The sequence below is a fragment of the Hemibagrus wyckioides genome, linkage group LG08 (genome assembly GCF_019097595.1).
Source record: "Hemibagrus wyckioides isolate EC202008001 linkage group LG08, SWU_Hwy_1.0, whole genome shotgun sequence".
Lineage (NCBI taxonomy): Eukaryota > Metazoa > Chordata > Actinopteri > Siluriformes > Bagridae > Hemibagrus > Hemibagrus wyckioides.
This window is the reverse complement of record NC_080717.1, coordinates 13,999,101-14,022,493: the sequence shown is the minus strand read 5'-3', so window position 1 is coordinate 14,022,493 and position 23,393 is coordinate 13,999,101. Positions and strand designations below refer to the sequence as shown.

The 23,393-nt window shown below is 38.9% G+C and overlaps 2 protein-coding genes across 2 annotated transcripts; one reads left to right on the top strand and one right to left on the bottom strand.

Moving 5' to 3' along the window:
• The first annotated feature begins 370 nt into the window (after positions 1-370).
• Positions 371-17,981, top strand: clint1a (clathrin interactor 1a). Its single transcript, XM_058396919.1, has 12 exons — positions 371-561; positions 5,376-5,480; positions 5,974-6,070; positions 6,479-6,587; positions 7,343-7,507; positions 8,829-9,003; positions 9,473-9,698; positions 9,943-10,030; positions 13,070-13,147; positions 13,992-14,239; positions 15,355-15,538; positions 16,167-17,981. Exons 1-12 carry the CDS (start codon positions 521-523, stop codon positions 16,487-16,489), a joined length of 1,839 nt encoding a protein of 612 aa, XP_058252902.1. The 5' UTR covers positions 371-520; the 3' UTR covers positions 16,490-17,981.
• Positions 17,982-19,563: 1,582 nt separating this feature from the next.
• Positions 19,564-23,191, bottom strand: lsm11 (LSM11, U7 small nuclear RNA associated). The gene is made up of 4 exons (XM_058396920.1): positions 22,607-23,191; positions 21,328-21,467; positions 20,819-20,902; positions 19,564-20,055 (listed from the first exon to the last, which is right to left on the bottom strand). Exons 1-4 carry the CDS (start codon positions 23,049-23,051, stop codon positions 19,711-19,713), a joined length of 1,014 nt encoding a protein of 337 aa, XP_058252903.1. The 5' UTR covers positions 23,052-23,191; the 3' UTR covers positions 19,564-19,710.
• Between the last annotated feature and the right edge of the window lie 202 nt (positions 23,192-23,393).

The following is a 23,393-nucleotide window of genomic DNA, read 5'->3' as shown; positions in this document are numbered from 1 at the left end:
CATATATCATTATATCAGACCCACCCAGTTTACCAACTGTATAAAGTTTTCTTGTAACGCCCTTCTCGACATCAACCCAAAATACCTTTGTATAAATGCAATGAAAATATTTTTTTTTTAATTGTTTCTTTGTCATTACTACAGAATTCACAGGAGCAGTCGATACTGAGTTTAAATACATATTTCAATACATATTTACAATGTATTGTAAATATACATATTTCAATACATATTTAAATACATATTCCAATACATATTTCACCGGATCAGTTCTATGCAATGCCATCTCATTCAACATGGATGAATAAATGCTTCCGTACTTTACGCAATGTACGCAGGTGACGTTGCAGGCACATCACTCTGGTAACCTGGCGCCGGCCCACTGATACTCGCGCAGCCTGAAACTAGTTTGGAGAGTTGAAGGTTTTGGTTTCGCGACAGCTGGACTTTCCAACTATTTGGATTAAAAGGGCTGGAAGACGTGTTACCGCGACGGAAAGCCTTAATCCACTGAGTCAAGATGTTGAATATGTGGAAAGTTAGAGAACTGGTTGATAAAGCGTAAGTATTCGTTTTTATTTTCGACGATATTCCGCTGCTCTGGCGAGTCTCAGTAGCTCTACCTGTTTCGAAAAGAGACACGTACTCATTCCCTGACGTCACGTCGCACTTTTTGATAGTAGCTGGCTAGTTAGCGTTAGCTCGCTAACTTAAGCGACAAGTTGATTGACCTCAGTGGCCAGTTTAGCTTCTTAGCTATGGAGCTAGTTAGTGGCTGGCTTGGACTTGTTAACGACATTACTCGAAGTCAGGTCCTATGTCCCGGGTTATTTGTTTTTCATTACAAAAAAAAAAAGGTTCACTATGCACACCAACCACATCCATATAATCGCTAAGTTGCTAGCTTTAGCTAGAAAGTATCGACGCTTAGGTACCTATAACAACCAGATGCAGAGAATTTATTTGGAGGTGTGAATGGGTTCTGCTGGACCAATTAGACACGAAAGGTTCACGGATCAACAAGTTGGCAATCATTTGAAGTGATATTGTATTAGCACGAGGACAGCTAGCCATGCTAACATGACACTGCTAATGTTTATCAGGATTACAAGGTTATTGAAGTCGGTAGTTGATCGATTATTTAGAACCTGTTTGGCACAGGGTTTGTCTCGGGCGTTGCCTTGTTACACGTGAACGGAACTGGATGTATTTATTAATATTTATTTTCCAATTCAAGTTTAAATTGTCTCCAAGTTTCTCACAATGTCCAATACATTCAGAGGCATGTTTCTATCTTTAGCTAGGCTTTGTTTTAAAAGTACACGGACACTTCCTGTTGTGTCCTAGTGTCAGTCACATATTAACCTCAGTTACACGCGTGTAGAGTGTGTATCATTTACAAATATTACAGCCTGTGTGGAAAAACTGGCCTGTGAACATGGCCTACACTCGAGCTTGCTTCCCCAAACACGTGAATAAATCCTTCCATTATCGCGACTCAAAATAAACGACGATGAATATGACATTGTTGTGGCGTCTGATTCTGAAGAACTTTATAATCTTATTTTGGTCTTTGGCATGTGGACTACAATGACCACATCTGTGGTGAGAAGTCCCATCTCACAGTTAAGAGTCTCTGTCCGTGTCCCTCTCTCTGGCTGTCCCTTTCCCTCTCTCTGTCCCTGTCTCTGACTGTCCGTGTCTCTGTCCCTGACTGTGTCTCTGACTTTGTCTCTGTCCCTGACTCTGACCTTGTCTGTGTCCCTGTCTGTGTCTCTGACTCTGTCCATGTCTCTGACACTGACTCTGTCCATGTCCCTGTCTCTGACTTTGTTTCTGTCCCCCTTCTCTGACTTTGTTTATGTCCCTGTCTCTTACTCTGTCCCTGTCTGTGACTCTGATCATGTCCCTGTCTCTGACTTTGTCTCTGTCCCTTTCCTTGACCTTGACCCTGACTCTTTCTCTGTCTCTGACTCTCTGACTCTTTCTTTCTGTCGCTGACTTTCTGACTCTGACTCAGTGCCAGGTAGGTTTCCACCCACCTCCCAAATACATGCCCATAGATGAATTGACTACACAGACATGGGGGTGTTCACACCTCACAGGCTAGTTCACAGGACAGTTCCACCACAGTCCTTAACCAGAATAAATCTCTTTGTGAAAACAGAGGAAGTGTTGGTGTAATGGTTTTAAGTCACGGTTTTGCCACCCCTCTACTCTGCACAGCTGAACGGTTGTCTTGCTCAAATACATCCACTTGAAATGAGAAGGAAATGATAATTGTTTAATTAGTTGGATTAGGTGTGTTTAAGTAGCAGAAAACAAAATAATTAGGTCAGGCTTTCAGAAAGCTGGACGTTATAGCAACGAATGATGAAATATTTCTGGGTATTTGTGTTTGTGTGAAATGAATAAAAGCAAATAATGTTTTTGTACTAAACAGAAAATAATTTATATACATAGTACTGTAGAGGACAGATCTGTAGAAAAAGTAAAACTTCAAACTTGCTCTGTCTGACATTTAGTTTGTTTGTGGTTTAGAAAACTGAAGAAATCTAATTTTGTTTTCTCCTGACTTATTCCCTACAGTGTGACTTTTACAGCATGCTGCATGCTGTGTTTGAATATACACATGTTCAAGTGAAGGCAAATTTTCTTTAGTTTTAATATGCAGTGAAGTCTTGTAGAAGAAGTTTTTTTTGTTGTTGTTTTTTTTTTTTTTCTTAATTTCTGAGTTGGAGCGTTACAGGAAGCCCTTTGAGAATGTATGTATTGAGCAAACAGCAGTTGAGCATTATGATTCTTGACAGTAGGGAAGTTGACACGTCTCGTGAAAGCCGCTATCAGCAGGAAATAAAGAAGCAGCAGCAGTGTATATCAGTGTAACAGATCTGGGTTGTTGAAAGAGCAAAGCCAGCAGAAAATGGTCTAAAAAGACTTCCTCTGAAAATAGTAATTTGAAGGAATAACCTGCATTAGCCTATTTACACTTAAATTTGTTTATTCATCTTCATTGTTGCTATCTATGTGATTTCCCAGGACCTGATGCTTGTGGGGTTTTTTTGGGGTTTTTTTGAAAGAAAAAAAAAAATGCTAGGTTGCTCAGTGCTAATCTGCATATTGCAGACTTCTCAGTGAAACCAGTGTCTACTATGGAATAGTGGGTGTGTAATTTTATATGCTGTTATATTTTAGCGTGCCTTTGTCTTGTCTTTGTTGCTTTGTCTGCTAAAACAGAAGTAGATTGTTGGCAAAACCCACAGGTTTTCATGGGATGTTCTTTGAACCTGTTTGCTCTGAAATTTCTGCAGCCCCACCTAACTTTCCTGCTCTCGCCTCTTGCAGAACCAGACTGCCTGTTTTGTGTCATTTGTGTCCCTTTAGTGCTTAACAGGTTTCACATAATAACCTATGCTAAGGGCCTTATGGAACTGCCCTTTTAATAAGCTTTATGAATACAGGAACAGTTATCATTTAATTGCCGTTGTTTGAACGATATTTCTGTTTTCTGCACGTAAACTCAGTAGGAAGAACAGGGTGCGGTGGCGGACTGTGCAGTTGTAGTTTGGGTAAAGGAGGTGTTGTATGTCATCTTCAATGTTTTAATATCTGATTCAACATAACTAGCTGGGCACCAAATTCAAAGTAAGTGGTATCGCTAGTTCTTAGGAAAGGAAAACCTTTAGCGGGTCTAGCAGAATCTCTTTTCTCCTTATTGGTTTGGGTTATGGTTTTTTCTCCACCACTTCACCGGAAGAAATACAAACCCGAGACTATACACACACTTGCAGAGTGCATGTGCTGCTTTCCCAATGTATAGATCTATCTATGAACATATGCATCTCTCTGGAGGTTATTGGCTGGTGACCTGATTCAGACTTTTATTTTTTTCCATGAAATGAATCAAAGCTGATGTGAAATGTGAAGGGTACTGCGCTCATAGGGTTAAAGTAAGCACAAAACACAGTGTGTTTTATTTTAATGGCCGCATGCAGTGCAGTGGAGTCTTGTACATTCTGGCAGGCAGGATAGAGCGCCATCATCTCTATCAGCCAAATGGCAATTCTCTTAATATGCTCATTCACAACTCCATACATGGTATTTACATCCATAACAAAAACTCTTGTGAAATACTAATTACCTGTTTTGAGACAAACCATAATTTATTTATTTATTTATTTTTATTATTATTATTTTTTTTAAATGTTGCTATTTGACTGAGAAACCAGTAAGCCGATGTCATGTTTGCAAGGGCCAGTGTGGCTTTAGGCTTTCATTCCAGCCAAATATGAGGCAGGATTGATGGTTGATTGGAAATAAAGTGAAATCATGTCTCTTTGCAGCAAAGATTGTGTGTTATGCATACATGGTACACATGTTCACTGCCCCATGTAGCCATGTAGAGTTATTATTGGAGATGTTCACAGAAGCTAACTGTAGTCTGAATCACTGTCCCATGCTCACACTATGACGTGAACTGGACAGTTAATGGCATGGTTGCCAGGTTTGCCATTTTTCTACCAGGATGGAACAATTTGAGAGTATTTCATGTCCACCAAACATGAGATTGCTATGTCTATCATATACAAAACCATATCTGTTGTAAAATATATTTTAAAAATTGCAAATATTTTAAATTTATTTTGAATAAATATTAAATAGTTTTGTAATAATTAAATGGGGGATTATCAGGTGGAAAATATCAGTACATCTGAAATGTGTGTGCACAATGGTGACCTTATTTCTTACAACAACTCTCTTTTCCACTGCTGGAAGTTTGAGGCTAGGATCTGGTTGGGCTGGAAATTTTGCTTAAACCTGTCAGCCTGGTAATGATATTAGAGTGACGAGTAGTGATTGTAATCAAACCTACTACATCTATCACAAGCTGAAGAAAAGTATATCCAAAACTACTTCTTCTTCTTCTTCTTCTTCTTCTTCTTCAGTACTGTTCCTCTTGCTTGACACAGTGTCTGTACTATTCCATGTGCTGTGTAAGTAATCTGTTATTTCAGAGTATTTGAAGTTGTTTAAGCTGTAAAACTTGAAATGCTGCAGTATTGTGTTATTTTCAACCCTGGTGCATTCAAGCTACAAAATGGTCTAAGTACCATGTAAGCTTGTCTTTTGGTGGGAACAGGTTAGACAGCTAATGATGTAGGCTAGAAGTTTGGGGTTGACGGCATCTTCCTTCCTTGTAATAGCAGGAATTCCAAGTTAATGAGGCATTGGTTTTTTAAACTTTAATGTACTTTACTTTAAGGTTACTAATTACAGTTAATTGCTGCAATAAAGCTCATAATTTTAGTTGTTCTTTAGTAACTCCTAATTAGCATGTAACTAAACTTACTGGTTCATGTGGTCTTCCTTTTCAGAACCAATGTTGTTATGAACTATTCAGAAATTGAATCTAAGGTTCGAGAGGCCACAAACGATGACCCATGGGGACCCTCTGGCCAGCTAATGGGAGAAATAGCCAAGTAAGTAAGAGGTACACTATATGGTCAAAAGTATGTTGACATGTGACCATCACACACACATGTGGTTGTTAACCAAACTGTTGCAAGAAATATGTGTGTAATGTGTAGAAAGGTATGCTGTAGCATTAAGTTTACCCTTCACTGGTATTAAGAGGCCCAAACATGTTCCAGCAACACAGTGTCCTGTGCACAAAACAAGCTCCAGAAAACATGGCTTTCCATGGCTTGTGGAAGAACTGAGAGGCCTGCACAAAGCCCTGACCTCTGCCCTACTTGTTACACTCCAAAATCTAGTGGAAAGCCCTCCTAGAAGAGTGAAGATTATTATAACAGCACTGGATCACTTAATGTATAATGGCATATTCAGCAATCACATATCAGGTCATGGGTCCACAGACCTTTTACGATGTAGTGCACTTAGATGGTTATAGTTATCTGTTGCTTCTCTCTTTTTATCTGTACATTGAGCACTGCTTTCTATGTGTCTGCACAGAGCCACGTTCATGTATGAGCAGTTCCCAGAAGTGATGAACATGCTGTGGTACAGAATGCTGAAGGACAACAAGAAAAACTGGAGGAGAGTTTACAAGGTAAACATAATAGTTGAATGCTTTTCAGCATAGTGATGACCACAGATGTTAGGGGACATCACTGTAGCTTTACTCAGATGGGATTAGTTTTACACATAGACTTGGGGTACCACCAGCATACTATTTGGATTTACATTGGCATCGTTTTCCTTATCTGTGAAAGTTCTAGCTCAAAAACCAAAAAAAACTTTTCCCCTTTTACCAATCTCTACTGGGACCTAATCTTTTTAGTCTAATTCTATTGTAGGATTTTGGAGACAAAATATTTGCATTGGGCAAATATTTGACTGTCACTCCCCATCCTTAGTTGTTCTTTTGATATCAGCATTTATTCAAATTTTCATTAGGCATTTGATTTTTATGATCGTTTGGACTGAAACATCTCTCTCTTTTTCTTTTCCCCTTCAGTCCTTGCTGCTGCTGGGTTACCTGGTACGAAACGGATCTGAGCGGGTGGTCACTAGCACACGAGAGCACCTGTATGACCTGCGCTCCATCGAGAGTTATCACTGTATAGGTGAGTCAACAACATCAATTTAGTGTGATAGAATGTGTTTCTCACTCTTACCTCACTAAGTAAGAATGATTCCAATGAAAACCATTTTAGGAATTTTAAAGATAATGTTATTCTAATCATCTATTCTATTTTCTAGCACCCATTTTCACATTATCAGTGCACCATCTTTGCAACCTCAAGTACAAACTAATCTTTTTTTTAATCTTTTTTAATGAAGGTAGTTTTGCTAATATATTTCTGCTGCTTTACTATTTCACTAATAATACAGTGGTGTGTATACTTTTATCAGCAAAGTAGGAACTTTTTCTGTTTCAGCCTTGTTAATAAAAGTATACATGCCACTATATTAAACTAAAGACATAATGTAACATATGGAATATTTATTAAACATGTTTTGTTGATGTAGACACTGAAATGCTAGGTTCAAGACATTCTGTGGTTTCTTGGTTGCACTGATGCTGATAAAGTTTCTAAGGAGTTTGAAATTTACCCACAACCTCTTTGTCTTAACCAGTCACCATAATTCACATCTCAGCACAACATTTCAAGTGCAACCAAATGTTTTGGGGTAATTTCAGTTTTAGGCCAAATGCAAAACTAGTTCCTTTTGACAATTTGGCAGTGAAACATGTTTTGACTGAATTCTGCCTCATGATGCTTTTGTACATCAGATGTTGCTATGCATCAGTATTGGTTTGCATAGCAGGAGGCACAGTCTTAAAGAGATTAAAGTCAGCAAGAGGTCATTTTTGCAGATGAGAATGGGAAGGACCAAGGCATCAACGTGCGGCAGAAGGTGAAAGAGATGGTGGAGTTTGTGCAAGATGATGACAGGCTGCGAGAGGAGAGGAAGAAGGCCAAGAAAAACAGGGACAAATATATCGGTGTGTCGTCTGATAGCATGGGGGACTACAGATATGGTGAGTCCTGCTCTCAGAAACGATTTCTTCCGTTTTCTCTCTTTCACTTATACTCAGTCACTCAGTTGGCCTAATGCTCAGCAGGGACTCACACATAGTTGGATGTGCTATGACTGGGGAATTGTTTATCATGTGTGATTCCATGGTGGTTCTCGGTCTTCTTTCTTCTTCGATTCTCTCTTCCTCCCAGGAGGTTTGTTTTGCCAGATGAATGAACTCTGGCATTATTTTGATAGCCAGTAGGACTCGTATTGTTCTTACCAGACGACAGAATGCATTTAGATATTTGATGTTACTAGTTTAATGTCCCTTTTAAATTTCAGTTTTTGACTATTCATCAGGCTGCATGTTTCTGTGATTCTTCTTTTTATTGCATTTAATTTATTTGATCTGAATACTGTTCAGTTGTTTCATCTTGCCATTACATGAAAGGGTGAGTGTGATTAAATGATTCCAACTAAATGATGGCCAGTGCCACTAAACAGACAAAAATGCATAAGAAATTCCAATCCATTTAAAGCCAGTAATCTTTCCTCCTATTACACTCACATATTTTACTCAACTGTGTAGTATAAATGTTCAACTACTGTGGACCACTATTTTTTATTTGCACAATACACAGAAATGTATAGAGTTTGCATGTTCTCCTTGTGTTTCAGTGGTTTTTGATTGGCATCTTTAAATTGCCTGTAGTATGTGAATGGGGGTGTGTGTATGTGATTGAAATCCTGTCCAAGTTGTCCCCTGCCTTGTGCCCGAGTCTCCTGGGATAGGTTTCAGGCTACCTGACATCACGTGGGATAAACAGTTCAGAAAATAGATGGATGGGTATCTTTAAATATCATTAGGACATGTCTGTTTGAGAAGCCAAACAAAAAGGAATTCTAATGTATATGTATATATGAAGTGCTTGCCTTATTCTGTTGATTTTGTTCCTACCACAGTGTATATTCATTTTATTAGGGGCACATGTATACTTACTCATTTATGTTTTTTTTTTTTTTTCATGTATTTAGTGTACACAGTCATTATAGATACAGGTCAAGAGCTTGCCAGAAATCTTCACATCAAAAAGCTTTGAAATGGCTTCCATTTTCTAATAAAAATGAAATAGATTTTTGCTGTGAAGGATGTGCTAGATAGTGATTCATTATTACAAAAGAATGATAGGATGGCCCAAGAACTTATAGTCAATCTTAAATGACTCAGTTATTACAGTGCAGAAGAGTAAAACAAGGTTTACTTGTAAGTTTTGCATTTGGTTTATTGTCTGTCCTTGAAATGGTTGTGTTATAATAATTTTCTTTTCTGTCTGTTCAAGGTGGTGACAGGTACGAATCGCGCTCCAAGTGGGACAGTGACTGGGAGAATAATAAAGGTGCTTTTCCATTTACTGAGAAACTGGGAGAGATCAGTGACAAGATAGGAAGCACAATTAACGACACTATAAACACGTTCCGCAGGAAAGACAGAGATGACTCGCCAGACAGATTCAGGTCAGTGCCTCAGATGGTGTCAAACTTTATCTTCTACTCTAACAGAAAAGCAGAACAGAACTGACCAAGTCAACCCAAGATAAGAAACAGTAATTTCTTAAGGCCTTCAGGTTTGTTCCCTGCACCTAAAAGTTAAATATACAAATATTCAAATAGAAAGATGTCTGTTGATTACATAGCACAGGGATAGTCACTGTTTGTTTTTCTGTTTGTTTGTTTGTTTGCTTTTCTTTTTGTTTTGTTTGCTGCATGCCCTTCAGAATGTTTGCATATGGCAGCCACTGTGGAAACTACGATTTGCATTTTTACTTACAATCTAAATAGATACATTTATCATGAGTTCATTTTAGCTTATTGTCTATCTGATTCTTGTCACCAGCTGCAGTTGTATTGTAGATTGGCTATAGTGGAATCTATGAACACAGAAAGAATATATGCAAACACTTTCATCCTTTTTTTTTCCTTTAAGTGACCCAGAGGAGGAAAGAAATAGAGAAATCCGAAACAGGCAGTCGGGCAGGAGTGAATTCAAAGATGATGAGGAGACGGTGACCACCAAAAGTGTTCAGATTGTTCAGGCCACAGAGACTACTGCCACACGAAAGAAAGGATCCACCCCATCAAAAACCATAGACCTGGGGGCAGCTGCCCATTACACTGGAGATAAACCTGCCACAAACTCAAATGCCACCAAGGTTGAAGAATTTCTTTAAGTGTAGCCTTTTATAATTGTGAATTACTAGAACATTAGTAACATGGAGTGATATCAGAAACCATGGAAACCTGCTCTTAAATAATAAAATCAAATAATAAACATGGATAAACCCTATACTTTGAGAAGCTTGAAGGAGCTAATGTAATTGAAGTTGCACACACTGTTAATGGCATATAATGGTTGCTATGGATTATGTATAATTATATCTCTCTTTCTTGCATCAGCCAACTGTCTCAGGTACAAGTCAGTCCGGTGGCGATCTGGTGAACTTGTTTATGGCAGATTCTACAGCCGTGAAGCCAGCTTCCACAGGTTGTCTCGCACACATTTTAATATATTTAATATATTTCAAAGTGGCTAAATATCCTGATGTGGAAGACATAAATTAATGCAAGAATTAAGCCTCATGTTCATAGGTTATGTACCTTAAAACATATTATTTGGAGCCTGGTTAAATATAACTAATTTAATGAGTTGAATGGTGTGACCTATTGAGTAGATTGTGTTCAGGTAGCTGAAGTAAAGGATGTTTGAGTTCAAGAAGATGAATAACACTGTCATTACATGGCCTTGTGGTTTTGAAGACCTGGAGTGTGCATGTGCAAAGTGCACCAGATGGGATGTCCTGTAGCCCCTGTCCACTGGAGCAGTTAGTTGCCAGGACCAGATGTTAGAGTGGTCCCTTGTGGAGGTGGAGTGCTGAGCAGATGTGTTGTTCCCATTTCTTCCTATCTCCTTCTTCACTTTCCTAATATACATCAGTTGAACAGCTGCTTCTGTCTCTCAGCATCAGTTTTCTAACCACATTCCACTAAATCCAACAAAAAACAAGGACAGTGTGTGTGGGCAGAAAACAAGCCAACAGGCAGTCGTTTTTTCCTTTGGGGTTATTCGTAGAGCAAAGTAAAGCAGTGGCATAGTTACATGAAAGAATTTTACAGTGGATATAAAAAGCAGGCTCTTGTAATGGAAAGTGGGATATCGTAGTCCATTTTCTGTATTTTATCTGACTTTTCAACCGAAAAACGAAAGTGAAAACTAATCACTAGTTATTAGGAATTCATAGGGTGGTTTGGAACTCATCACAGGAATAGACTATGACAATGCCAGTCCACATGTAGGGGCAATTTAGCCCAATCTACCTTATGAAGGGGAATGTGGAGGAAATCCTAGTGGAACAGAAAACATCCACACAATCAGCAACCCTCAGCTCAGGTTTAAACCGGGTACAATCAAGCTGGGAAGGAGCTTTATCTTCAGCTTTCTGACAGAGGCCAGTACATTTTGTCTCAATATTTTGGAGCTAATCATTATCTCATGTAACTTGTTTAGGGACTCCCAACATTCTGTCTGGCTGAAGCAAATTTTCCTGCTTTTTTTCCACAAATACAATATAATACAGCACCCTCCACAGTTACTGGCAACCCTGGTTAAGATGTGTTGTTAGGCTTCTAATAAATTCATTTTTTATTGCAGAAGCATAATCTCACACTGAAAATTGTAGATCTAATCTTTAACTCAAGTAAATTTAAAAAATACAAAAAAAAAAATCCATTTCACCTGTTTCACAATTATTGGCACCCCTAACAATACCTATAAAATAAATGTAACTGAAGCATTTTTGTCATTTTTACTGTAGTTTTTAAAGTTGATCAGAGTATCCAGAAACTTGTAATTAATAATTCATGACTTCCTGTTTCCCTGGAGTATAAATATGATGACACACAGAGGCCTATTTCTCTTATCCACTCTTCAACATGGGAAAGACAAGAGAACACCCCATTCAAGTAAGGCAGATGTGTGTCAACTTTCATAAGTCAGGCAATGGCTACAAGAAAATAGCCACTCGCCTAAACTTGCCCATATCTACAGTCAGAAGAATCATTAAGAAGTTTAAAACAACTGGAACAGTGACAAACAAGGCTGGAGGAGGACCAAGTTTATCTTGCCACCACGCACAGTAAGGAGGATGGTAAAAGAAGTAAAAAAAATTTCCAAAGCTCACTGTTAGAGAACTGCATCAAAGAGTGGCATCTTGGGGTCACAAAGTCTCCATAACAACCACCAGATGCTATCTACATGCCAACAAGCTGTTTGGGAGGCATGCAAGGCCTACAATCACAAACGTAAACGTTTGGAGTTTGTTAAGCGGTACTGGGACTTCAACTGGGACCATGTGCTTTGGTCAGATGAGACTAAGATAGAGCTTTTTGGCAACAAACACACTGTGGGTCTGACATAAAACAAAAGGTGAGTATGCGGAAAAGCACCTCATACCCACTGTGAAGTATGGTGGAGGATCTGTAATGCTGTGGGCCTGTTTCTCTTCCAAAGGCCCTGGGAACCTTGTTGGAGTGCATGGCATCACGAACTCTTTGAAATACCAGGACATTTTAAATCAAAACCTTATGGCCTCTGCCAGAAAGCTGAAGATGGGTCGTCATTAGGTCTTTCAGCAGGATGATCCAAAACGTGACGAAATTTACACAAAAATGGTTCAGCAGACACAAAATCAAGCTCCATCTATGGCCATCTCAGTCCCCAGACCTCAACCCAATTGAAAACCTGTGGGGTGAGCTGAAGAGGAGAATGCATAAGAGAGGACCCAGGACTAGAAAGATCTAGAAATGATCTAGAAAGATTGTGCAAAGATGAATGGTCAAAGATCCCTCTCTCTGTATTCTCCAAACTTGTGAAATGTTATAGGAGGACATTAAGTGCTGTCTTGTTGGCAAAAGGGGGTTGTATGAAGTATTAACATCAGGGGTGCCAATAATTGTGGCACACATGATTTCATGAAAAAAAAATTTCTTAATGTGGGATATTTCTTTCCACTGAATAATTGTACTTCAATTACAGGATGGATTTTTCTCTTTTTTTTTGCATTGTGGTTCTATATTGTTTAAAAAAAAATGAATTTATTAGAAGCCTAAGAATACATCTTAACCAGAGGTGCCAATAATTGTGTAGGCCACTGTATTTTGTATTCAAGATAAAGAGTGACCATTCTGCCATTGGGCATGTGAGCATCAGAACTTGACCAAGGAGCAGTCGAGGCAAGTGGCCTGAACTGATGAATCACATTTTCTGACATCCTGTTCATTGGGTGTGTGTGCTGATTTGGTAGCAGAAAGGGAACTTGTGCAATATTAGACAGGAGGGTTTATTGTTATGGCTGATCAGTGTATATAAGGAGGGGACAATTGCATTTGAAGAGTTTTGTTAAAACTGGAAGGAGGTCTGCCCTGTATATTGTTTTCAGGCTTTAACACAGGAAAAAACAGACTTTGTTTTAAAATCAATTACGCATGAATAATCTTTCTCTCTTCTCTTTTTATTCCTCTCATCTAGGTTTAAACTCAGACCTGTTTGGCGGCTTTGCAGATTTCTCATCAGCTGCAGCTACAGCCAGTCTTCCTTCAGCAGCCGGTATGCATGTAGAAATACTACATCAGACATTTTAAGGATAACACTGGTCATTGGTATTGTCATTACAATAACCCATTCAGCAAAGAAAGCCATGTGATGTTATAGAACCAGAATCTAAGCATATTATAAACAGGTAGAAAAAAATTTATTTATAGGTTCATTTATTTAAAGGTAAATTAGAAAATTTAGTCTTTGTTTAAACAATGGCTTTAACATAAGGTCATGGAAGTAATTAATGTTATGTATTAGATTGTTTGATTTAAAATAATTCAAATTGTAATCATCAGAAGAAAAACTTTATCCGCTCCCAATTCACATTTTTGTGCGACAGCTATTTTAAGCAAGTGACACAAATGTAACAGAATGCTGTTGGTATTTGCAATGAGGCCATCGCCTGTTGTCATCATCTGCCCTTTTATAAAAAACCAGAGAGCATAAAGCTCTTAAATATTGAAAAGGAAAGGGAGGGTAAGCCATATGGTTGAGCTCTGTGCTAAAGCTAATGGGGACAGACACATTTCAGGTCACGTTGGGCAAAACATCTCCTACTGTCTGCATGGTAGAAGGGGAAAGAGCTGGACTAAATTTGATGCTCATGTGATGCCTAGGATGATGAACATTTGTCTGCAGATGTGTTTTGGGTGGCTGATATTTACCACTGCTTTATACATGTTCTAGACTCCTTGCAACATTCTAGGTGGTGTTTGAGTCTCAGTTTTGTGAAAGTATTTCATGCCATATTAGAAGTATAAAACTAGACTTAAATGGTTTGTCTACAAACCTCATTTGTAACTTGTGACTTGAATTCCTATTTACAAGCTGTTCATGCCTTTTGTCCACTTAGCTTCAGGAGCTAGTGGAAATGCAGACTTTGGGGATTGGAACGCGTTTGAAGATGTACAGCCAGCCAATCCGCCGGTGAATCCTCCAACAACAGCCATGTTTGCACCTGCTGCTGCCTCCACAGTGCCCTCTGCTGACCTCTTTGACCTCATGGGTTCTTCTCTCAGTACCAACATCAGCGCTTCCCAAAGCATAAACTTTTCCATGACCAGCACTCAGAACACAGGCCTGCCCATATCCCAATCTCAGGTGTGTGTAACCTCTGTTTTATGGTTTCATTGTCATGTTTTGGAGTTGACTAAACTTTTTTTTTTATGTTTTTATCTTTCACAAATGAATTTTTCAGCCTACATAAACACACTTATTTTTGCTTAATCCACTGAATGGAATAAAATCTATATACTTTCTCATTCGTTTATAGATTCATTCATAGTAACTAGTAACCTGACAAGTTATTCTTGGTTTGATTATTATTTTTTGAAAGTTTTCTTTTTAATATGCAGTTATGACTTGTTTCTTATTTTACATTGACATTTGCAGTTGTAATGAGTTTCTTGATTTACATTCCCTTCTTCACATTTTGCATCTAAAACACATTAGGCTATATAGAGTATACCGAGTAAAACATCTGAACCCACTTCTGTAAAAATAATTAATACAGCATGTTTAGAGTGGAAAAGCTCACTAAACAAGATTTACCCAAGGAAAGACAATACTGGTTGAGATTTTGAGCAGGCGGTTTTGAGAGCAGAGGAACATGAAAGCAAGACAAAGGAGGGTTAACATACAGCACTGGTACAATTTCCACCCACCCCCTTCACATTATCCACCAACCCCTGCCCCCTGGGACACCCATCACAGAGACTAGCAGAATGAGGAAGAACAAGTTTGAGTCAGAAAATCATTAAACTGAAACAAAAGCCTCATGTAAAGATGATATTTGCATGCTAAAAACCTGACCTACTTTAAAATGGCAACATTTGTTTGGCTAAAGAAAAAAGTAAACCCCCACACATGCAAACAATAAAACAAAGCTTCTTAGTCATCATTGTTATAGTCTAATAACTGTCAAGAAACCTGAGAACCTCAAGAGATTTTGCTGCAATCTCTAGAATTTTTCACACCAACCCTTTTTTGTACTTTTTTTTTTATTTATTATTCCTGCCTTAAAGAATTTCAAACGCAAGTGATATCAAATAAAATATTATGTCTTTAACCATAACAAACTCTTGTAATTATCTTGTAAAAAAAAAATATCACCATTAGTATAGATGAATAAGAAGACTGGAATAGAATAATTTCTTCCAAGGAGTGGTCTTCCTTGGTTTATTGAACTGCTGTTGTTTTTCTCTCTGTTGGGTCAGACTCTGCAGAGTATGGGGACTCCACTGGTGCCTCAGCAGTCTGTACAAAAACAAGAAGCCAAGAAGGCCTCCATGCCATCCACTTGGTCTGATTCCAGTGTCAACATCAGTCTGGACTACCTGGGTCCTGGCATGCTTCCTCCCAAACCAACTCAGCCAACACTCAACATGATGCAGCAGCATGGTAATGACTCAGCACTGTACATGCACACAGCCATACAAAACACCTGGCTGCAATAGCCAGGGTAACTCAAAACAGCCTGTAGTTGATTAATTCGTGTAGCATAGACCTGTAATGTATGGCGTTGATCAGTTGTCTAAATGATGCGTAATATTAACTCAAACCCTACATACAATATGAGAAATGTTATTAACAATCATCATAGTCATCCCTTATGATGCCATCATCTAGGAATTATTTTTATATTCTAGCCTGTCTATGAATTATTTTTCCCTGCTATGGGACGAATAAAGGATCATCTTATTTTGTCTTATATATTGTCAGTAATGATAAATAATGGCAGAAATAAAACAGAAATGCCAACAATAGGCAACTGAGCACCTTAACGAGTGCTGATTCTGTACTGTGATCTTTCTGAAATCCTTATAATCCATATAATAGCGTCTTTGTTCTATTACCTGCATAAAAAAAATACCATTTTCATAAGAGAATGGCTGTGAATTGCAGAACACTGCTGTACAAGTATTAAAATGGTTTAAAAAACTGTGAAAATATTGTTTAAATGCAGCTTATTTTCCACATTGAATATTTGTGTGTTTTTGACACTTCGTTCTTCTTTTTTGTTCTTTAGGAGGCCCAGTCAACATGATGACACAGGGTTTTGCCTGCATGAACCTTGGAATGCAGCCCAGCCCTGCCCCTGTGCGACCCCCCGCTAACCCCATGATGGGAAACATGGGCATGCCACCTGCCATGGGAGGCGGGGCTATGGGCGTATCTCCTGTGGGAGGCATGCCACTCAATCAGGGCACGATGGGAATGAACATGACCATGGGAATGCCAGGAGCTGTTGGCATGGGGATGGGAATGTCAGTGCCAGTCATGAGCATGAGCTCTTCCATGGCACAACAGAAGCACGATGCCTTTGCTGACTTTGCCAACTTCGGCAAATGAATAAAAGAGATGGAGGTTGTATGCTAGGACAATCTTTCTGGAAGGCAGGAGTATGAAGGATTTTTTTTTAAAAGAGCTGCAAACAAAAACTACTTGAAAGATGTCAGTTACGGTCGTCCAGAATTCTATTGTTCCTTACACAATACTGATGTGTAAAAGGGTGAATCTAAACAATCTGGCCCAGGAGCCACATGGACAGCAAGTTGTCTTTTGTACAAGAGATAAATATGATTGCACTTCCACTTAACATTGCTTTAAATCTTGAAAGAATCTTAACTTCAGGATCACATATATATATATATATATATATATATATATATATATATATATATATATATATATATATATATATATATATATATATATATATATATATATATATATATATATATATATATATATATATATAAGTAATGACATTGACTGGCCCCAAATACTATTCTCACTCCTTTATGTTCTTCCTGAGGATTACATGATTTGTTTGATCTGAAGTTATTTCCTGTACTTTCCATTCTCTTTTACATAACCTTGTAAATATTACTGAAAATGCATATAAGTTATTTAAATCTGAGATTTATTAATTGAAATATTAATAATAATAATAATGAGGTTTATCAAATGATGTGAATCAGTGCAGAACTATAGCAAGACGGCACGAGTGAGAATCATGTTAAGAGCAACCGCTGTGGCCTTCGGAATGGGAATATATTTTTATAGAAATGTGATCTGTTTTGCATTTTTCAAATGAATGTACATCAGTCACACACAGAGGCTTTGGTCATTCAATGTCCTTACATACACAGTGCCTATCAATCTGTTGCCTATACCTTTTTCTCTTGAAACTTTCTTAAGACAATATGAAATTACAGTATTTTTTCCAGTACTGTAGACATTTGAGCATATATGTATGCACAGTTTCTTTTTTTTAATCTGTTTGTTCCCCCATTTTCACTGCATGGCTAGTGTGAATGATAAAAATTAGTTTGTTTGTTTGTTTGTTTGTTTGTTTTCCTGAACCTGATGGGATTAAGTCTTTCTTTATGCAAGTCGGGTCATGGTGAGGGAGTTGGGCATGGATGTATAGTGAGATGAGTAAGGATCACTGTGCTGTTCCGCTCACCGAGTGGAATGTTGCGTCTCTGTATTGTCAGGAGCAGGGACTTAAACTGAAGCCTTCTCTGCCATTCAAAAGCAGCACACGCAAATGACCAAATTCTGCCTTCTCTCTTCTCTTCTTTCCAAGGGATTGATGTCTTCTTCTTTTTTCTTTTTTTAATATAGTCTGTAGGGTGTATGTGTAAGATTGGGGTGTCATGTAGGGGCTGTGGATCTTTCCTGGAAAACACTATAATTTTTATGCAAATCTCAACCAACCAACCAACAGAACTTTCCTTCTATTAAGTAAGTGTATGTCCTTACATTCATACACTGCTTTGATTGTACCTATGACGGTCTTTTATGTCCAAGAATAAAGAGTTGATTTTCATGTGAATTTTGAAGTTGTGTTTTTCGGCTTCATCACTGCAAATCTACATTTCATGCTAAGGATTTCAGTTGTAACATAAATGTAATGTATGTTTTTTTTCCGTAATTAATATGGAAGTATAAGTTCATCATGATGAAACATTCCATTTACCCATTTCCAGGAGATTTAGTGAGTGAATATCAGCGGTGTGAGAGCATGCAAAAGGTTCAGTCACTTGGCAAATGATAAAATGGCTTATTTTTTTGTGGACAACTTTGGCATGCTTTGCCCATTTTGTTTTTTAAATATAAAGTCATAAAGCGCACTGAAATTAAGACTTTGGGTCATGGCAGTGTTGAGCTGTAATATAAATGAAGTGAAGAGGCTGTGCACCACTGAGATTTGTGGTTGTAAGATAGCAAGTGCCAGTGCAGGAGAGCCTCCATCTGGCCACATGTGTGTTCCCACTGCCAGGGCCAAAACAGAGCCAGTAATAAAATAAGTTGTAAGATGTCTGGATAGAAAAGTTTAGCTTGTGGAGCTCTGGAACTTTTGCTTTGTGACACTATGATGTAACGCTCATCAGGTTCAGATTAATCCTTTATGTACAGCAGTAGCATGAGATCATTCTGTACACTCTAGATCAATGGTCCAGGTCAGGTGCAAACATCTGGAGAAAGAAACTCATGAGAGATTCACTGTTTAATCTGACTGTATGGAAACGCTGGGAAAGAGCATTGTTGGGGATTAATCTATATATATTTTTATAACAGCTGTGAGCTCTTGTGTGGTTCAAATGTGTACACTGAATGTGGAACATGTAGTTTCATGGGGAAAAAAACAATACAGAAATAATAATCTTTGAATATTAAATGTGAAATATTTTAGCGCCTTACTGAAGCAGGATGGATCATAAAGCATAATGGCTTCCCTGATAGACTAAAATGCACTTTGTATGTCTGCATTTGCAATTTTTTCGCCAGGAAACGTTTAGATTAAAATTAGAAATCGAGGGGAAATGGGTTTTTAAAAGTTCCATGAGCTGCAGTTATGGCTTGTGTGTGCATAAAGAGTAATCACGATCAAACCCGTCAGCAGAGCAACAGCCTGAGTGCCGTGTTCAATTTCCAGCTTTAAAAGCTCAATTATTCACGCTGTGCTTTAAGAACTCCACTGAGACTGTTGTGTCATTTCTAACTGACACACACACAAAAAGAGACAGACATAAAACTAACAGGACATTCCTGTTTCTTTGCCTGTTTCACAATTATGTATGTCTGAAATCAAAATAAAAGGAAAATGGCTAGTAGTGGGATTTGGAGTCAAGATTTACAGACAAGCTTTTAGTTCCAATGTTGCTCTTATGGCATTATTGTTCAACTCTTTTCAAATGTTTCCAAAAAGAAAAAAAAGTGATTTAGAGACATTAGTGAAGTATTAAAGATTTGACTTGTCTTTTGTCAGGTTTTAAATATAGTGAGCCAACAGCATTAGTGTTAATAATAATAAACGATTAGAAGCAGATCATCAGGAAGCCACACGTGAAGCAGCTCATTTCAGTCTCACAGCACCACCTAGTGGACATCTTTGTGACGAGTGCTTAAACAGATCATTGCAAAGAGGTTTATTTCTTTTCTCCACTTCTCCAAATATGATTATATTCATATCAATATGATACAATAAAAAAAAAACTCAGCACATGTCCTCTTTGAATCAGAAACAGGATCTATTCCAATAACCAGTTCACACAATGCTGCTACTCATGCTGGATATTCACAAGCAGGACGTTTTCTCCCCGGATAAAGAGCTGATTGACATGACGACTGCGCACTCGTCCATACTCTACTCTCGGCTTAGACACCTTCAGTCTCTGCTCTGAACCAGCACCAGGTATATGAGACATGTCTGTTTTGGTCACTGCCAGGTTTGTCACACACTGTGCCAGTTTCTCCGTTGCTTGTCTGGACGTTCGAACCCTGGCGGCACTGCTTGTGCTTGTGCTGGTGTGGTGTTGCTCAACACTAGGCTCGTGTGTTTTGGAAGTCTCAGCCTCTGCAGCTGCTTTCCCAGATGTAGCCTGAACTTGCAACTTTTGGAACAGCTGTAAACAGGATGTGGATCACAGATACAGAGGCATCAGAAGATTTCTCTAATAATCATAATGTTAATGGTCTGTCATTTTTCACACAACAAATGCTAATAATGAATGCACAACTGAGGAAACCCACATGCACACTACATGTGCCTCTCTATTGGCTCACTAGCTCCCTAGGTTGTGAGTCAGTATATGGTATACATGAACTTGGCCACTGGTAATGACTGACTCACTACACACTGGGGCACTGATGACTTTATATGTGTCATTATTTTCTTAACATTCATGATACTTCAAGCAGGAGTCTGTTATCTAACTAATGTTTTTTTAGCATGGAATACTTAAAAACCGTTAGATTAAAACAAATAGCAAACAGAACGTGTAATAAATGTAAAAATCATTAATGTAAGTAATAATTTGCTTACATTTGTAGACGAAGAGTTCTTTTGGCCTTTTTTTTTATTTTTCCAGTAAGAAAACAGTGAGCATCAATATGCCCTAGTTTTTGTGGTGTACTGTGTTTTTTTTTTTTTTTAGCAAACTTAAGTGCACTACAAGGATTTCATGATTGAGACAAATGTCTGGTTCCCTGATCAGTGCCCTGACCACTGACCTAGGCAGCTGATTGAGACAAACTCTATGAGCACAGGATCAAACCCAAATCCCACTGCAGAAAAAAGCTAAACTGAAAAATGTAAACCGTTGGGAATTCTACACATGGACAGAGAGACAGTAAATATTTCTCTGTATAAAGATGCCACTGCCATACCCTTGTAACAGTCAGGGATTTTTCGTGGTAGAATGCCTCTCCGAGTAACGGCTCCCTGTAGGTTTCATCCACATCCACCATCGCCTAGTCAGAACAAATGAAGAGTCAAAGCTACAATCAGTGTGGGGAAAAAACTGCATTATAACAGTAACTGTAGAGATGATACAATATTCACAAAAAAAAATTCACACAGAAAAAAAACAAATTCAAAATCAACTTTTGTGAACAATTTTTCAACAGTTTATCGAAACATTTCTCAGGTTTTAGCCTCTTTCTGTGTGTTCCACTGTCAGTTTGTAGGTATGATATCCTGTAGAGATTTATGATATTTATGTGCTAAGTTTCTAACTGGAATCCTTTAGATTTTTTACTGGGGTTCATCAGAAAAAAAGGCCTCCACTCATTAGAATATTATAATATCATTCAAGCACAACACACTAAAACTCTTAGCTCAATACCAAACATTTAAAACTGCATATTCTATTTTTTTTAAATCTTTTTTTTGTTACCAGGTTCCAGAATTTGTCGAAAGCCACCAGGAAGCCGCTACAGACTCCACGCAGGCCCTTAAATGAGCGAATGTGAACTCTGACTCGGAGACGGTGCTGGACACAGCGGTGCAGTTCTCCTAAAGGACTGCCTTCATGCACTATATGTGGGGGGGAGAGAGAGAGAGAGAAAGAGACAGATAGAGTGAGAGAGAGAGGGAGAGAGAGAGAGAAAGAGAGACAGAAAGAGACAGACAGAAAGAGATAGACAGAGTGAGAGAGAGACAGAGAGAGAGAGACAGACAGACAGTGTAGTGTGTGTGTGTGTGTGTGTGTGTGAGAGAGAGAGAGACAGACAGTGCAGTGTGTGTGTGTGTGTGTGTGTGAGTGAGTGAGAGAGAGAGACAGACAGTGTAGTGCGTGTGTGTGTGTGTGAGAGAGAGAGACAGACAGACAGACAGACAGTGCAGTGTGTGTGTGTGTGTGTGAGTGAGTGAGAGAGAGACAGACAGTGCAGTGTGTGTGTGTGTGTGTGTGAGAGAGAGAGAGAGAGAGAGAGAGAGAGAGAGACAGAGTGCAGTGTGTGTGTGTGTGTGTGTGTGTGTGAGAGAGAGAGAGACAGACAGTGCAGTGTGTGTGTGTGTGTGAGAGAGAGAGAGACAGAGTGCAGTGTGTGTGTGTGTGAGAGAGAGAGAGAGAGAGAGAGAGAGAGAGAGAGACAGAGTGCAGTGTGTGTGTGTGTGTGTGTGAGAGAGAGAGAGACAGACAGTGCAGTGTGTGTGTGTGTGTGAGAGAGAGAGAGACAGAGTGCAGTGTGTGTGTGTGTGTGAGAGAGAGAGAGAGACAGACAGTGCAGTGTGTGTGTGTGTGTGTGTGTGTGTGTGTGAGAGAGAGAGAGAGAGACAGTGCAGTATGTGTGTGAGTGTGAGAGAGAGAGAGAGAGAGAGAGAGAGAGAGACAGAGTGCAGTGTGTGTGAGTGTGTGAGAGAGAGAGAGAGAGAGAGAGAGAGAGAGAGACAGTGCAGTGTGTGTGTGTGTGTGTGAGAGAGAGAGAGAGAGACAGTGCAGTGTGTGTGTGTGAGAGAGAGAGAGAGACAGAGTGCAGTGTGTGTGTGAGAGAGAGAGAGAGAGAGAGAGAGACAGAGTGCAGTGTGTGTGTGAGAGAGAGAGAGAGAGAGAGACAGAGTGCAGTGTGTGTGTGTGTGAGAGAGAGAGAGACAGACAGACAGACAGAGTAAATAACAGTTTCTTGTGACTCGTTAAGATGCTAAAATGTGAACACTTTAAATGAAACACATACATGGCATCCTCGTCAGCACGTTTTTTGGAGCTCTGTGTTTTGCAGGTCTCTTCACTCCGCTCTCCTCTCCTTCTTCAGATGGATTTTTTTTCACCATGAGCTGTTTCAGCCTCTCTATTCTCTCCGGATCTGTTACTCCTCTTTTCGCTTTTCGGATCTTTTTCGCCACATTTTCAGGTTTCGCTCTTCCGCGGCCGCCTTTCATAAAGCTCTCATATTCCGCGAGGTTGTTGAAGCACTTGACGTTAGGATAAGGCAGAGGAACTTCTGAAGAATACAAGGCAAGTAGAGGATCAAATTGATCTGAACTAATGTCCAGCTTCTTGTCAGTATCACTATCATCCTTTCCGCCTGTGTTTTGCTGCGTACATGAGGTTAAATTTAACGTTTGATTACAACAAACCGAGCTGATTTCACCTCTTACTTCTCTCTCACTTTCCTCCATGTTTTTGAACTAGGCGCAGTCTCCGGGACAGTGGGGAAGTTTATTAGCGTGAAGCTCGCAGACAAACTAACGCGTTACATGCTTCAACTTAAAAGCAGGTACGCTCTGTACCAGCGTTAGTGACTAATAAAACACCAGAACGTTTTATATTTACACAATTTAATATTTATTGTGGTTTGCTCCATTTAAATAATTATAGTGTTAAATGTGTGGTCGATTTTGTTATATCGGAAATTATTATTTTCTTTGTGTTACCCGGAGCTTTAACAACGTCGGACTGGTTTCATCACCAACCAATAGGTGGCAGACCTGAGCAAGGTCCAACCTAAAAAACGCTCTTTT

Bases quoted from the DNA above. Each gene is read 5' to 3' on its own strand.
- clint1a (XM_058396919.1), top strand. From the start codon at position 521: ATGTTGAATATGTGGAAAGTTAGAGAACTGGTTGATAAAGC. The intron at 562-5,375 runs GTAAGTATTCGT...CTTCCTTTTCAG, and splicing joins AGAGAACTGGTTGATAAAGC to AACCAATGTTGTTATGAACT. The intron at 13,148-13,991 runs GTATGCATGTAG...TTGTCCACTTAG, and splicing joins CAGTCTTCCTTCAGCAGCCG to CTTCAGGAGCTAGTGGAAAT.
- lsm11 (XM_058396920.1), bottom strand. From the start codon at position 23,051: ATGGAGGAAAGTGAGAGAGAAGTAAGAGGTGAAATCAGCTCGGTTTGT. The intron at 21,468-22,606 runs GTATGTGTTTCA...CCCCACATATAG, and splicing joins CGTGCTGACGAGGATGCCAT to TGCATGAAGGCAGTCCTTTA. The intron at 20,903-21,327 runs GTAACAAAAAAA...TGTTCTGACTAG, and splicing joins TCGACAAATTCTGGAACCTG to GCGATGGTGGATGTGGATGA.